The sequence below is a fragment of the Notothenia rossii genome (assembly GCF_949606895.1).
Source record: "Notothenia rossii genome assembly, chromosome: 7".
Lineage (NCBI taxonomy): Eukaryota > Metazoa > Chordata > Actinopteri > Perciformes > Nototheniidae > Notothenia > Notothenia rossii.
In genome coordinates, this window is record NC_136905.1 from 36,913,286 (window position 1) to 36,930,308 (window position 17,023).

The 17,023-nt window shown below is 42.3% G+C and overlaps 2 protein-coding genes across 2 annotated transcripts in view; one reads left to right on the forward strand and one right to left on the reverse strand.

The window, feature by feature from the left end:
• The window catches only part of LOC307013648 (uncharacterized protein), a 344,030-nt gene that overhangs the window by 102,953 nt on the left and 224,054 nt on the right, over window positions 1-17,023 (forward strand). The window lies entirely within an intron of this gene.
• LOC307046376 (zinc finger BED domain-containing protein 5-like) lies at window positions 591-11,066 on the reverse strand (the record flags this gene model as incomplete). The annotated part of the gene is made up of 4 exons (XM_079692772.1): window positions 591-628; window positions 2,027-2,252; window positions 2,491-2,742; window positions 10,995-11,066. 4 exons carry the CDS (start codon window positions 11,064-11,066, stop codon window positions 591-593), a joined length of 588 nt encoding a protein of 195 aa, XP_079548898.1.

Here is a 17,023-nt window from a genome sequence, read left to right on the forward strand (position 1 = left end):
CCTAATAAGAACAGTGTTGTCCTTCATTTCGTAAGCTCTTTAAACTTGAACTTGCAACAACTTGTTATATTGATAGTTCAGCTGAGTACCCTGTGGTGGAGCAATGCTTATAAAAGTGAGTTCTGATTTCGTCAGAATCATGCACGCATACAACATTGCACATGCATGAGAGCCAAGACGTAGTGTCCGTGAAGTCACCCATAGGATTCTGCAGAGTTGCCGAGAAGCCCTTAGTAGGCGGACTCGGCCACTAACGGCTTGACAGCTACGTCAGAGTCTAATCCCGCCTGCTCCAAATAAGGGCAAAGAGGCGGAGCCGAGGCTGGACCTGCTGCCTCCGAACTGGAAGTAAACAGAGCTAGCTCAGGCTAAGAAGCTAAGCTAACATGAAATATGCATACCAAGTTACTGCTAACAGTGTAGTTCCCCTATATAAACGTTACATTCATAATCAAATGAGACAATCTGCAAGAGAATTAGCTATGTTTTGTTATTCTTAATGCTTGTCATTCACAAGTTAAGAAAAGACGGACTCCACCGCCCAGACCTAACGGAGCCGCGGTGGGCTAGCTCCGGGACGCCGGCTGGAGCTAGCCCCCTGTGGCTCCGTTAGCCCCGGCGGCCACCACTGGGATAATTGGGTCCCCTATTAACATTTGCTCCCATTTAGCATTATGGGTGTCATAGCCATAGACTATAAAAGTCTTACCCAAGGCTGAATCATAAACTAAAATGTATATATAAAGGGTTACGTCCTTAGCTGGCTAATAAGTAACAAGCTAAGCTACCAAGCACACAAACACCTGTGAACGGGACATGTATAATATTATCATTTTAGACTTCTTGGAAGTTCTGTTAGTACATTCAAGCGCACAGCACAACATTTTAATTGTCTGGTATTTGTAACAATATTCCCTAAAAGGCACAATCACCACGAACACGGCTAAAGCTAAAGGGTCAAGTACAGTAACTACAACTAACTAACGTTGTAGCCTCTAGCTGAGTGAGGCATGTACATGTCCATCAAAGTGACCACGCCCTAATTCATGCAAAAGCTTTAAGGCTTAATATTCATTAAACAGATGAGTTGAGAAAAAATTCACCCCCCCAATCCATATTCATGAAGGGGGGATCTAACTATACAGAGAATATGTTTTTTTGAACCACGATGTAAACATGTTTAATTCTGCTCTAAAGTTGGGCATTTTAACATTGGGGTCTATGGAAATTGCTCCCTTCTGCAGACTGCTCCTACTGGCCACTAGATGAACTGCAGTTTGAGGCACTTCCGCATTGGCGTCCCGGCTCTTCAGTTATGGCTAGAAAGGATCCGTCTAATGCAGGGGTTCTCAACCTTTTTTGGGCCAGCGCCCCCCTGTCCATTATCCAGGTCTCTTACCGCCCCCCATCAAAATAAGTAGACTTATTTTCTTCCCTGAATATTAATGTTGACTAAAATTCTGTGTTATATCATTTAAAAAGAATGTCACTGAATGCCAAATAATAGATTTGATTTAACTGGGCAGTTGGAATATCATTATCATTAGTTTACCAGAGAGCAGAAAAGCCATGTGAATGTGAATTAAAATGATATTTATGAGTGTTAAACAAACTCAGACAAGAGCAGAGAATACAAACAGACTGCTACGGAACAGCAGCAATTTCACACATGTCCAGTGCAGAACAAACAGTAGGCTACAAAACTGTACATTAGGCCTACAGAACTAACAGGTCGGAAAGGTGTTGCATTTCGCCGAATTGCGGGGGGGGGAAGGTTAGTGTGAGCCCTGCGCTTGGTGGTTCTCCGCCAGTTTCTTCACTGCGGGTTGCAGAGAACTTAGTTTCAGTCGCAGTGCACCTGAGGCCGTCAAGTTCAAGCGATTGCGGTACTTGGACTGCATGTGGAGGACCTGGCTGAATCCCTGCTCCACGAGGTATGTGGTTGGGAAAGCCAGAAGAAGCAGCCTCGCTTTCTCCCAGAGAGCCAGGTAACGCTGAGAGTATTTGACCCACAAGTTGCCCCAGCCAGAGGTGCGGAAAATAGCCTGGGCCTCATCGTCACTCTGGATGTCGATGAGATGCCCCTGTATTGCTGGCTCGCATTCCGCCACGTCCGCCTGAAAGGGCTGCACCACCCAGGTGGGAACATCGAGGTCCAAAAGATCTCTGAAGTGGATCTTCAAATCGGCATTCACCATCCTCAGGTGGTCTGTGTAAATGAGAAGGCGCTCATCGGTAAGAGCCTCAGACACCTGCAATGAGTATAACCAGGAAATTGTTATCGGTGCAGAATGTTACCATCTGATTTTAAACTGGTTATTTTATTGCTAATTAGTTTACTAATTGATGTTTCTTTATTCTCATAATACATTCAGAACATAAGTTATTTATACTAACCAGGAACACAAATATAGTGTTGCATAGAGTAGCCTACATTTATTACATGTATTATTTATTATTATCATTATTTAGTAGCCTAGGCTAGATCACCTTGGTCAACAGCGGGAAATGAGCAAACTGCCTCCTGCCTATGCTCCGGTATAGATCCAGCCTGGAGGTGAGACTGTGGATGACCGCCTTGCTCTGGATCAGAGTAACTACTTTTCCTTGGAGCTTCAGCGTTACTTCATTCATTTTGCCAAAGAAGTCTGTGAGGTACATGATGTCGCAGCAGCTGGATGACACCTGTTCCCCGAGAGCTGCATCCACCTCCTCCAGGAACTCCACGATGCTGTCAAACAGCTCACAAAAACGAGCAAGGCAGTTTCCTTTTGAGAGCCAGCGGACATCAGTGTGGAGAAGAAGACGCTCAAAGGTCTCATCATTTTCCTGACACAGCTGTCGGAACAATCTGTTATTCAGGGCGTGGGCTTTTATTTTGTTTATTGCCTTTACTGCAACATTGAGAGACTTGTGGAGAGGTGGACTTTTAGATTTGGCCACAAGTAGTGTCACGATAACGCTAGAGGGCTAGCTGGTGACATGACAAGACATCGTGCCGGGAGCGGACCGGAAGTCGTTGTAATTTTGAACAAACAGCTCTGTGTGGAGCAGCCTGGCTAGCCAGCTCTTCCATGTCGTAGCAGACATAGAAACGGGTATTATTTTCATAAACTGACCACTTAGTTCGAATCTGTTAGTGGAATTTGTCATATCAAAACATATCAAAATTTAACAAAGTGACACAGATTATTAACAGTCGCGATCCCAAAATTACAACGACTTCCGGTCCGCTCCCGGCTGCTTTTTGTAGGGTACGTTCGTAAATGCGCTCAGAGCGCTCCGAGCGTCCCCGTTCCACAGTCCAGAGCGCTGCGCTCTGAGCGCTCACAGCTGGGTGCTCTGGCGGAACAGACGGGTTGTCCGAGCGGACTGACCGTTCGTGCATTTACGAACGTACCCGTAATAACACTGCTGACAGCTGACCAATCGCAAGCAGAGTTGTGGTTTCCTATAGCAACAAAAGATGCTGACAGCTGCTTTTTGTACAGGAAAAGACGCTGTGGGTGGCCAGCGTTTTTCATGACAAAAAGACATTATTCGTGAACGCCCCCCAAGAACACCTCAACGCCCCCCTTTCAAAAATATTGCTTCCAGCGCCCCCCGACGTTCTCTGAACGCCCCCTGGGGGGCGGTACCGCCCCCGTTGAGAACCAGTGGTCTAATGTAAATATGACGTCACGTTCTCGTTCTAACTCTCGTTGTAATCGGAGCGGCTCGGTTGTAATCGAGCGGCTCGGAAGCGGAGTCACGTGCTGAATGTTTACGTTTGGGATGGCAAGAAACTAAACTAATAAAGTATGTAAATACTTGTTAGCGGTCTTGCTGTTGAAAGAAGAATGACAACACTGTAGATCAGCAACACTATGGTTTATTTTGTATTCACAGGCAAGTCAACGTTGTTGCAGTAAAAGTCCCAAGATAGCTCCTGGTGCAATAAAATGTATGTTGCATGTTACTGCTGTAGATGTGTTTACCTCTTTTATATCCCGTTGTGTAGTTTAATCTGCAGCAATGCATCGTATTCTATAATATCATCATATATGTGTAGCTTTGTCTCTGTCGTATCTTTCAAAAGTAAAGTGAAACAGCTGTTTTCAGCTGATCCAAGAGGCTTTTTAAACACCTTACTTGGCTTAAGAGGGAGGGGAATTTTCTCAACACATAAAGGAACACTTTATCCTTCAGTTTATCACAAACATTACATCAACACATTTGGAGATCCTAATTTGAATCCAGTCTGTAATTTGATATTAAGGTTTTAATAATGAAATGAGGTCATGAATCGAGTTCAAGGTTAAGATCATCTTTATTATCCTATGTACAAAGAATAACATACAACATTAATATAACAGTAACGAATAAAACAAAATAACATTATGCAACTCTGATCTTCTTGCTGATACTTTTCAAAGTTACTTTTACATTTGCTCTACTTCTGCTACTGTTTGCTCTGCTTTCAACTTCTCTTTCAACTCTGCTCTTTACTCTGCTTTCCCTGTTTCCTCTGTTCTCCTCTCCTCATCTTCTCCTCAGACTATCCTCCTTTTGCTGTATCCTCTCCTCTCCTGTTCTCCTCTCCTCATACTCTCCTCCTTTTGCTGTCTCCTCTCCTCTGTTCTCTTCATCTCCTCTCCTCCTCAGACTCTCCTCCTTTTGCTGTTAGATATTTAGACTGTAATGACAGCTTATGATATACTTTTTATAACTACATCAATCACATGCAATGGATTAACAACGTTGTTTTACTTACCACCTCTTTACAGCTCCATTCATCTCCAAGCTTCCAACATTCACCTGGCGGTGGTGCCTTGGATGAAAACAACTTTTGATATGATACAATCCAACAACAATAGTTAACACCTATCCACAGCAATAAGCACAATGAGAAGACTAATGGTCTCTTGTATACCAATGTCTATTGGAGTGAAATGAACTGTGCCATGTCACATAGGATTGGAATGGATGATTGGCTGTGTTTTGTGAATATAGAGGAGATGGCAAAAGTAAATATACTTTGTTCTTACCTAAAGCATCTATCCTCCTCTTCGTACCCCTGCCTGCTCCTCCCGCATTAGACTCTGGGGACTTAGCTTTTAAAATCTTGTTCAAGCTGTCCACTCTGTAGTTGGATCTCATGACCTCAGCTTTATGACCCACCCGGCCTGAAAAAGGGTGTCTACGATGGCTGGTACTGAGAGGTGTTATGGTCCTCTTCTGCCTTTTGTGTTTGGGGGGTGTGAAGGTGAGAGGAAGACTACTGTCATGTGGGGTGTGTTGCTTTACGTCCTCCAAAAGATCATTTAGTCTTGATATCACTGTACACATGAACGTCTCATCCTGTAGGTGGTATGTGTGCTCAGTAATTTCGCGCAATAAGTTCCCACACTGCTGTCGTTTCCTATCTCTTGAGGACTTTGAGTGGTTACCACTGCTCTGATTACAAAGAGAGTTAGAACGACGTCTCTTCTCGATCTTCCCGCGATCTTCCCGCGTCCCGCCCACCCCGACCCTTTCCGATTACAGCCGAGCCGCTCCGATTACAACGAGAGTTAGAACGAGAACGTGACGTCATATTTACATTAGACGGATCCTTTCTAGCCATAACCCGGCTCTTCGGTTATGGCTAGAAAGGATCCGTCTTGTGTAAAACTCTCGCGAGAGTTTGGCTGAATGTCACGTGGCTGAATGTTTACGTTTGGCAGGCAGCCTTTCAGTTACGATCGTTAACATCAGTTGGCCACAGCAAATGATGGTGAGAAGCTAAATTATCTATTAATTATGTCAATGACAGGGAGTGTGATTGTTGAAATAGGGTGTTAGCGGTCTTGTTGGTGTTCAAAGAAGAATGACAACACTGTAGATCACCAACACTATGGTTTTTTTTTATTCACAGGCAAGTCAACGTTGTCGCAGTAAAAGTCCCAAGATAGCTCCTGGTGCAATACAATGTTCCCTTGCAGTGTTTTACTATTATGTCTGATGTTTCTCTATTAATATTGCTGCTGCATTAATGTGTATGTTGCATCATGTTACTGCTGTAGATGTGTTTCCGAGCCGCTCCGATTACAACGCGAGTTACAACGAGAACGTGACGTCATATTTACACTAGACGGATCCTTTCTAGCCATAACCTGGCTCTTCGGTTATGGCTAGAAGGGATCCGTCTTGTGTAAATATGACGTCACGTTCTCGTTGTAACTCTCGTTGGAGCGGCTCGGAAACACACCTACAGCAGTAACATCCAACATACACATTAATGCAGCAGTAATATTAATAGAGAAACATCAGACATAATAGTAAAACACTGAAAGGGAACATTGTATTGCACCAGGAGCTATCTTGGGACTTTTACTGCGACAACGTTGACTTGCCTGTGAATAAAAAATAAACCATAGTGTTGGTGATCTACAGTGTTGTCATTCTTCTTTGAACAGCAAGACCGCTAACACCCTATTTAAAAAATCACACTCCCTGTCATTGACATAATTAATAGATGGTTTAGCTTCCCACCATCATTTGCCCACTGATGTTAACGATCGTAACTGAAAGGCTGCCTGCCAAACGTAAACATTCAGCCACGTGACTTGCAAACTATCGCGAGAGTTTCACACTAGACGGATCCTTTCTAGCCATAACCCGGCTCTTCCCCAGAGTTTGCCGCTTGGAGCCAACGTGTGGGGGAGGGGAAACACTTCCCTGCTTCAGTTTTCACACTTTTGCACTGATTGACAGTGGAAAGTGGTAACATAAATGTAACAATGCACCAACAAATGTGGTTAAGGTCAGAAAAGAAACAGCAAGGGTTCTGATGCTGCTCAGCATAATTCTCATTGTACTAAACTGTTATTACTGTTACGGCCTAGAGATATTGGACCCCAAAGCAAAATACTTAGGGAGAGATGGTCAAAAACAAAAAGTTTATTTAAAGCAGAGGCAAAGGTAACGGCAGTGGAGGCAGGAAGCTGGCTGGCACGAAGACAGAAAGGACAGGAGACAAAAATCCAGGCGACGAGATCACAGGGACGAGGAGAGCAGTGAGACACACAGGAGGGTCGAACACGCCAGAGTTATCTGGCAGGAAGTGGCAAGAGGACCGGGCTTTTATGTCAACAGGTTGAAGAGGTGAATGAAAACAGGTGTGCCTCGTCTGCTGCTGGGAGGATCCAGAAGACAACACAAAAGAGACAGAAGAAAACAAAAAAGAGACAGAAGAAAACACAAAAAAAGCACACAACAAAACCAAAACTAAACAGAATCATCACAATTACTCTGTATATCCAGCATTTTTCCTACACAGTTCACCATCCTGATATATTTGCATGCCATTTATATCGCTGCTCCCTCCATCACCCGTGTCCTCTACAGCTTTGATGTGACTTTTACTATAAACATCAATACAAACACAACTTGTAATGAATTGCACTCCTCCTCTCTTGTTATGATCATTCTCTCCAGTGTAATTATTGTATCCAGTCATCACAGCAGTGAAGACCAACTCCTATTAAGAGCCTCATTGATCTGCAGAGGTGGAAGAATGCATTGGATTGCAGATGGCATATATAGTCTTTTCAAATAAATCCAGCACCACTCTGCTGCAAACACATTAGTCAGCACAGTCAGGTTCCATGTGTACACATGAAGTAGCAACACCTTTTGACATTAACTACTATTTAGTATTAAACAGTAATTAACTGTATTCTTTCCTGAATGGATAGTGTTGCTTTTAAACACCATTGGCCTTCACTTGTAATGCATGAACAAGTTTCCAATTGAAGTATCAGGTGTTAATCATAAATTCAATGTTTTGTATCACATCATCTGCAAACAGATTTAATGCATGCAGTCACAGTTGTTGTACTAAACAAATGCAATACAAAATTGATGCTTTTGGTTACTGATTGTTGTTGATTATCTTTATATGTATGCATGTAGGATGAGCAGTAAACTGGAGGCCAAAAATGAGCTTCAACAGATTGTCTCTCGCTGTGAGTATGCTGTAACATGTTGGTTATCTGGTCAAACCCAGGCAGGCCACGCATGCATCAGAATATTTTGTGCTGAAGTGGCTAGCAAGTGGCCACCCAATAAGACACTCACCCCCCCAGGTTAACACTATTAACTCTGGCGGCACTTTGGCCTCAGTTGGATGCATTCCTTGGTAGTGGAAAAAGTACCCAGGTCTTTTCTTGAGAGAAAGGACAATTATGGTCTTAAAATACTCCAATACAAGTACATTTAAAATGTTACTTAAGTAGAAGTAGGATGTGTTATCAGAAAAATGCACATTGTGTACCAAAATTAGAGTACTTACTTGTAGAATTGCTCTTGGATTTATAGGTTATAGAATGTAACTTCTGTTGTTATCATGATCATATCTAATAATTTTAATGTTGTTGTTTGTAATGTGGAGACAATCTTAGATGTATTTTAAAATACTGTGTATTTAAAAAAATACATGGTATTGCATCACATCCTTTACAAAATATAGTAACTATAAGTTTTTAATACATGTAGGAGAGTTCAAAATGCAATACTTGCCTCCAAAATGTAATGCAGTCAAAGTAAATGTAGCATAAAATGCAAATATGTACAGGTACAATGTTGAGTGAATTTATTTTATCACATTCCACCACTGACATTCGTTCAATCCTAGATATGTTCTGAATATCATATTGAGAACCTTTAACCTGAAGCATGGACTTTAGTCTATACATTTTCTTCCAGCTATTCTTCAAAATACCATCCTCAGTTTGTCTGTGTTGTTTTTCTTTGTTGATTGTTTCCTGGCCTTTCTCTACTTGTCATTCTGACTTTATTGTATCTTCAGTCCCACATAGCATTTCTTCTTCCTCCACTGGGTTATTGTGCGGGTGTGTCTGCTGCCTCCACACCATGCCATTAGGCAGGCTGCATCACGGAGGTGACTACTGTAATTTTCTCCCTACCTCTCTATTTGCACTCTCCAACACTCAGCGGCAGAAAATTGCAGTTGGAACACACTGATGTGATGTGACTACTGATGCCTGACAGTTTCCCTGAACAAGGACTCCCTGCTGTTTGTCTCACATTGGTTGGATGAGTTTCCTTCTCATCTGATGCAGGATGCAGAGGGATGCACTGTTTATACGGAGCATGTGTATACATCTAATAGCAATTAATCATTACTCCAATAACTTTATGACAGTTTGACGTATACAGAGGGGACAGCTATAATTAAAACTATTTGTATGAACAGATTATACGTATATATCTTTCCCAAAATGATGAGATGAATAGAACGCTGAATATCTGGATGAGGACTGATAGAGGTAGCCTTCATGATTGAAGTATCAACACTAAAAATGTTATTATTATATTGTTAATACCGATGCATTAATGTGTGCCATTTTGCTGTTGCATCTGTTTGAGATGGAGCTTCTTCAAACTACTTTATCAGCTGGTTTGGTCCAGTAATCCCTAATATAAGGGCCTGCAGAGGGGCCCAAGAACAATCTGAGGGGTCATGAAATGATTGATAGGAGTGGCACACACACACACACACACACACACACACACACACATCACATTGTAAATCCCAAAATGTTGTAAATGGAAAATATGTAAATGTAAAACAAGATTTCTAAAAAGTGTTGAAATATGATATGGAGATGCAGATATTCTAGTGAATTCCACCCAAAATGTAAGATGGAACTCCAAACTGCACCTATTCAACTTTTTTTTGAATTTAAATCCACCACCTTTTCAGAACTGCTTTTAATCTAAAATGTATTTTGTGTGTTTTTTATGATGTATTGTGAATTGTACCCTGTCTTTGAGTACCTTAAAAAACACTCTACAAATAAAATGAAAAAATGTAAGTAAAATGTGAATATCTTTCTAACATTTACAACTTTTTGTTAAGGCTTTTGTGAAACCAATTTGTATTTGTGGCTCTCACTTCTACATCTGTGGATTTGCATTTTACACACAAACACAGTTGAGACACATTTTCCACTGGTCCAAATGGAAATCTACCTCCATCACACCATTTCAGGAAAACACGTGATGGCATGCAGATGATGGGATTCTGCATATTAAAGTAAGAGCGTGCAGACTGCTCATTTTTTCTTTTTATAACCAGCTGCAAGTAACGTCTATTTATTATTTCCAGGTAAAACACATTTTTTTAATACCACAGAACTTCAACATTCAAATCCAAATACAACAAACCAAAAATGTGCTATGCTCGGTGCTCTGTATGAGTCTAGAGTCTCTGAGTTTGAAGCAGTGGCCGCCTCCACACTGACCTGCATGTGGATCCCAGGGGACCGTTGAGGCAGTGACAGCTGTATTTTTCATGTGTTCCGTTGCTTACTAAGACCTCGTAAATATTGTATTGGCCCATGTGGGGGCCTTAAAGTGCTCTCCAGCTGTCACTTAGAGCACAACTAGCTGGGCATTAAGTCACTGTATGGGCCTTACCCTACTCCCAGCCAAATGAACTGAGTTGTCCACAGTCTCAAACACAGATTTTAGTAAGTGCAAAGCTTTTGTTATATCGCCTCAGGACCAGGCTGCCTGCAATTTTACAAAGTATATTTTAATACCTCAGACTAAATATAACAAAACAAACAGTGTGCAAGAAAAAAGCTTTAAGCAACAGTTTCTGCTGCAATGAGTTAAAAAAAGAAAATGTTAGACTAGAAATGGGTGCTTTTTAGATACGTTTCTGTTAGCAAAGAAGATGGGAATTAAACAAAACATGTAATATTGTGTTAACTCTGTTCTTGATTACGTGACTTTTCACGTCTGGTTGTAAAACTGATAGATAAACCATCACTGTAGGAGTCCATTCATTAATCTTCTTCCACTATGAACCACCAGGAGTCCACTCTAAGAGGAAGCAGTTCCAGTAGAGGTTCCTAAACTTCCCTTTCCCTGGCCACATAAACCAGCTCTGACTGGGGGATTCCAAGGCGCTCCCAGGCAGCATAAAGATAATATCCCTTCACCTGGTCCTGGGTCTGCCCCTTGGTCTCCTCCCAGCTGGACGTGCCTGGAACACCTCCTTGTGGAGGTGGCATCCTTACCTGATCCACCTCAACTTGCTCCTTTCTACACTTTGAATCCCCCTCAGATGACTGAACTTCTCACCTTATCCCTAAGGGGAATGCAAGCCACCCTCCGGAGAAAACTAATTTCAGCTGCTTGTATCCGAATATCGTTCTTTTTCGGTCATGACAGACCCTTCATGACCAGGTGAGGGTAAGAATGAAGAGGGACCGGTAGATTGAGAGCTTTGCCTTCTGGCTCAGCTTCATCACAACGGTAATGCCCTAAAGCAACTTCAATACCTCTCCAGCTGCTCCGATTCACCAACCTATCTCACGCTCCATTGTCCAAGACCTCGGCATACTTGATCTTGAACCATTGCCTCAGATTTAGAGATACTGATCCTGTAAGAGTCTTAGAACATAAAATCCTTAGATTACGGATTTAGTCCGCGGGGCAAATTCAGTGGGAACATTGAATGTAACTACACTGTTAACAATGTCTCTTTTAGACTTCCAGTTTAATTCTTAAGTGGCACATACAGGGGATAGAACAGAATCAGAAATATTTAATTAGTCCCACAGGGGGGAAATGTACAGTGTCTGCATTTGACCCATCCTCGTGTTAGGAGCAGTGGGCTGCCATTATGTAGGGTACCGTGCCTTGCTCAGGGACACCTCGGTAGCACTTGGTCTTTCCGGCACTTGAACTGGTGACCTTCCAGTTCCCATGCGAAGTCCCTATGGGCCACCACCGCCCCTAACTTGTCACCTTCATCAGTTTTCTAACATTTTGAGCAGGACAACACCTGACAGAGGAAAGTAAAACGTTTGAAAGAAGAAGAAAGAAGTTATCATACCTTCATGGAGTCGCCACTTCTAGAGAACCGGGCCTGTCCTTCGTGCCCTGGCTTAATAGTGGGCGCCGATCCCCACCACCTCTGCTTCGAGTGTTTGGGGGAGCAAGATATGGCCGAGGCGGTGCCATTCACGTTCGCCATTCCAGCGGGGCAGATGGGTTAAGTACTGCACTGTGCAGGTTCAGAGACGCTATAAGCCGGCGTGCTGTTGTCAGAATACACACCTCGCCTGGTGTAATAGCTCAGATTAATGCATTTCACTGTTAATGCGAAACACAACGTTAATGCGAAGGCAAGGACCTCCGCAGAAAATCGGCCCTTTTTAACGTTGGTTCCCCATAAGCCATTCTTCCTTTCATGGAAGGTTTGGCGGAGGAGAGGGCCAACAGGGAGTACCACAGCTTCTTAGCTGTGGCTCCACAGCTCCTTGCATGTCCCCTAAGACACCGTTTTATGGGGAATGGAAGCTCAGCTGTGTACTGACAGATGGGGTGGATAGGATACTGCGAATGGGTTACTCATTTTAGTTCTGCAGCGTCCCTCCTCCATTCAGGGGTGTAAGAGAGGCAAATCTATCATCCTAGGAGGAGATAGGTTCCTTTCAACAGAAATGCAGGCCCTATTGCAAGAACGGTGGGTTACGTATTGTAACCCTAGTTCTAGAGTGATGTGTGTGTGAAAAAGGCCTTCAATACAAATGATTGCATTTATCCCAGAGTAAGAGTGATCTCTCTCCACAATTCCCCATTTCCCCATAAATGTCTCGTTGAAATCGGCAAGGTCCGTTTCATACGATGTTAATTGGGCACCCATTATGAGACACAATTCCCCACTCGCTACACCAGTTGTAACTCCAGTAAAGGAGGCAGCCAGTGGGCGCGCGCATGTGAGTGTGATAAACCGCAGGAAGTGCTGTCAAAGCGCTATGCGGGTGCAGGGACATTATGGCCGGAGTGTTGTTGTCAGAAAACACACCTCGCCTAGTGTGATAGCTCCGATTTATGCATTTCACCGTCTGTGTGAAGGCGGCATTATGACGGGGCGCACGGCCCCCCGAGAGCGTGCAGCGGTGCGTTCAAGGACCTGAGTAGAAAATTGGCCCTTTCTGTGTCAGCCCCCCATGGGCCAATCTTCCTTTTATGGAAGGTTTGGCGGCGGAGTGGGCCACCAGAGAGTGCTACAGCTTCTTAGCTGCGACTCCGCAGCTGCTTGCAGGTCCCCTAACACAGTTTTATGGGGAATGGAAGCTCAGCTGTGTACTGACAGAATGGATGGACAGGACACTGAAACTGGGGTACTCACACCAGTTTTACGGCATCCCTCCTCCATCCGTACCGGGGCGACACTCAGACCAAACCCCTCCTTTGTTCCCAAGAACCTAAGGAGGGCTATACAGTTAGACGGCTTTAGTCTTCCACCCCATATTGGGGACAGGGGGGCTAATTTGCACCTCCTCTGCCCGGTGCGTGCGCAGGCATGTTATGTAGGGCGCACGGCTGCCATTACTGTGTGGGGCTGTGGGTCAGTAGGTTGAATTGAAGGCAAATCTATGGTGGCCGACAGGTGGAAACACGCTGCACAGCCACAAAACATATACTTTAGGAGAAATGCAATGTGCTTTCAAAAACAATGCAAATACAAAACAAAACATTTGCCTAAACACATGCAAAATGCAGGAACATCCTCGCCAACTTTTCAACACGTGCGCAGCGTTTAGAAAACATTCACCAACTTGACAGAACATATGCAGCGTTTACTGAAAGCGCTGCATAAACACAATGCTGCAAGAAGCTGCTAACACAACGGAAACCAGGGGACACTAAAAAGTGACGCACACAGCGGGGACCGGAGTACTTGTTGACGTTCAGGGATTATAAAGTTGACCAATGTCACTATTGGCAGAATTAGCCTGTTTATTAATTGGAAGTATTTTGTCATTATATTAGAAATGTAGGTTAGCTACATTAGCTGGCTAGCTTACAGCAGAACTGCAATAATATTGGAAGGAATCATGTTACCACATTGTTAAAATAAGCTGATAAAACAACAAGTTTTCAGTCAGAGTGACTGTTTCTCCGAATGGAAATGTTTATTTTACAGCTTAAACACTTGTCAACCACCGTAGAGAGCACCTGTGGGTGCAGGAGCACATTATGGAATAAAATATTATAAATACTACTGAGTTCATAAATAGTAAATTTATGAACTCAGTAGTAAAATAGTAATAGTGTTGTTAAATAGTGTTGAGGGAAAAATTGTCCCCAACTCATTACACAACACCGCACACTGTGAAAGGATTTAATTTGGATTTCACACTTGCCATCACACTTAAATGGTTCAGATGTAGTGAGCTTTTAATAATTCTTGGCATTGATTTCTGAGGCAGCTTTGAATCATGGCTTAATGTTTTGAGGGAATAACAATTCATTTGTGGAGCTGATTGATGTCAGGGAAACTCATTTCTCCCCACAGGAAAAAGGAAACATCTTTGAAACATTCAACGGCAACCTACATTTTCCACTGGCTTATAATCCAATTAGTGCAGCAGCATTTATAGAGGGTCTAAGCACATGGATGAATCTCTGTGTCTCACTCAATATAAGGGATAATGGAACCTCTAACGCTTCTAAAAATGACAATGCTCTTGAAAAATATAAATGAAGCCTTTGTCTGCAACAGCCATATGCCATATACATGAGAAGTCACTGAAATAACAAACAGGATCTCATCCCTTATTGACGCTCGGGCAGAGGCCCCTGGCTTCACAATGGAGACACTGGGGCCAGCTTTGTATCTTGATGAAGGAAATCAACGCACCATTACCTTGGAACATGATACATAACAGGTTGAATCACGAAACCAATTTTTTGGTTAAATGAAACAACAGAATTAACGTCAATTCACTGTAGTTGCTCAATGGTCAAATGTATTGAAAAGGTCCTCCCCCTTCGCATATCAGGCACAATGTGTTGGAGTGCTAGCCAATCGAAGCACAAGTGTTACATACAGATGTAGCACCTCATTTCAGACTCCAGTTTACAGCTTCCTGCCCACGACCTGCCTAAGACCAGTATAGAGGAATGTTAAGCCCTCCCACTATTTTCCAAGAGGGCGTTGCCAGATTTTCAATTGCAGGTTTTAACCAGGAGATGGCGCTTCATTCACAAATACAGAAAGACAAGTTTCATGGACTTTCAGTTGTGTTTTGAAGAGCATTTTAACACATCAATATTTTAGATCAACTAAAGTATATCTAATCTTGTAATTCAATAATATATAGTCTTTATATATTAAATAATCATAATAATAATGTAAATGTTTACATTACACTTCTTTATTTGTTATGCTCATACTTTTACCTTTACAATTGTTTGCTTTAATATGCAGTATATTTTTTGTATATTTTTGTGTTTGCTTCCTCCTGCTCCCTTTCGGACACATACTGTATGATTTATTATTATTATTAATATGAAGATATTATTAAGATAAGATAAGATGTTACTTTATTGATTGAACATTTTAGTTTAGAATGTGCTGTCCCACGGTAATTCAGAAGGCTCACAGGTCACATTCCAACCATTATTTAAAACAATAGGTGCTTTCCCCCCGTCTACAGTTTGATTTGTATAGAGGGAGCTCTGTGGCTGAATGGCCAGCGATTAGGTGCGGCGCATTTATCATAGGTGATCAGAGCTAACTGCCTGCCGTCAGATTTCATTTAAAAAACAGATCTGATTTTAAGACTATTTCTGCGCTCATAAAGAATGATAAGAATAAGAATAATGCGTATTGAACTGGTTTCATTAATTAGTGAGTTTATTTAACACTAGAACCGCCAATCGGGTGAATTTGTGTGATGTCTGTTGTGTGTGTGCAATGTAACTTTTTTTCAATAAAATATTAAAGTCTCCCAGTCCGTGACTTTTCCTGAAAGTGTGTTATGTAGCTCCATATGTTGTTAAAAATTGCATTCTAATAGCGGGATTTGACGGGTTTAGGTAGGCCTATACAAAAACCTCTGGCGGTTCTAGTGTTAAGGTAATTAGATACAGTAGAAGCCATTTTTTATCAGTAACGAATTTAGCAGTTGAACATAAAAGTCAACTAACTGAGGGTCACTTGCAATGACAGTGTTGTGTCTAACTGTAAGCTTGTCACTCAGAGTAACCTACCGTTAATTTAGCTGCTGGAGAAGAAAGATCAGGGGGGGAGGGGGGAGAGAGCTGTGGTTGATGGGCCATTAGTTGTGTAAATACACAGCTGAGAGCTGCCGTTTCATTCAGACTGTTTAAAAAACGGTAACAACGGACTATTTTTCTTAGCGGATGCATGTCAATTTAAATCAATACATACAACTATTTTTGAAATCAATAAAAACATTTTCTAAATCCATAAAAGCATTTCTATTAATACTGGGAGTCATGTCGTTACTTTGTTGAGAATGTGGCCGTGTAATAAGCGGGATAATTTGCAGCGACTTGTTCCTTATGGGGAAAATAACACCCTTCATGCAGATCAGGATCCCTCGGCTACGCTTTGGGATCCTGATCTGCCGACGAGGCTACATTCAAATATAAATATTTTTTGTGAATTACTTGGTTTAGGCACGTTAATAACGTTTTAATGAAGTTGAATACAGTATATTCATATGTGTCAGTGATTTCATGTCAATTCGGCAAACATAAACATAAATGATCGTGGTGAAGATGATGATTAAATTAGGATTAAAAATCGAGAGCCGGGCTGCATTTCCTTCTGTTCGTTTTTTTCGACTAAACAACATTATTTTGTTAAATAACAACATGGTGATGTTTTGTAAATGATTACATGTCTCTTATTTAGCACAGAGTATGATATCCATGACATATGGATCTTAACAAAGTTCCGCTGTACATCCAGCATACTGTATCTCACTTTATTTCACATGAGCTCCAGTGTGGAACCCCACTGCACCCCCTGGTGGATCAATTATCCATTGCAGCTGGCTTCATTATAATTACATTTATCTATCACAGGGGCGGTCTCAAGTCAAGCTGGAAGTTTTCCCTTGAGCGAGGGCAGATCACGTACCAATCACGGCCCTCGCGTTTCAAACTGTCTGAAATGAATCCCTACATCTGTAGTGATGTC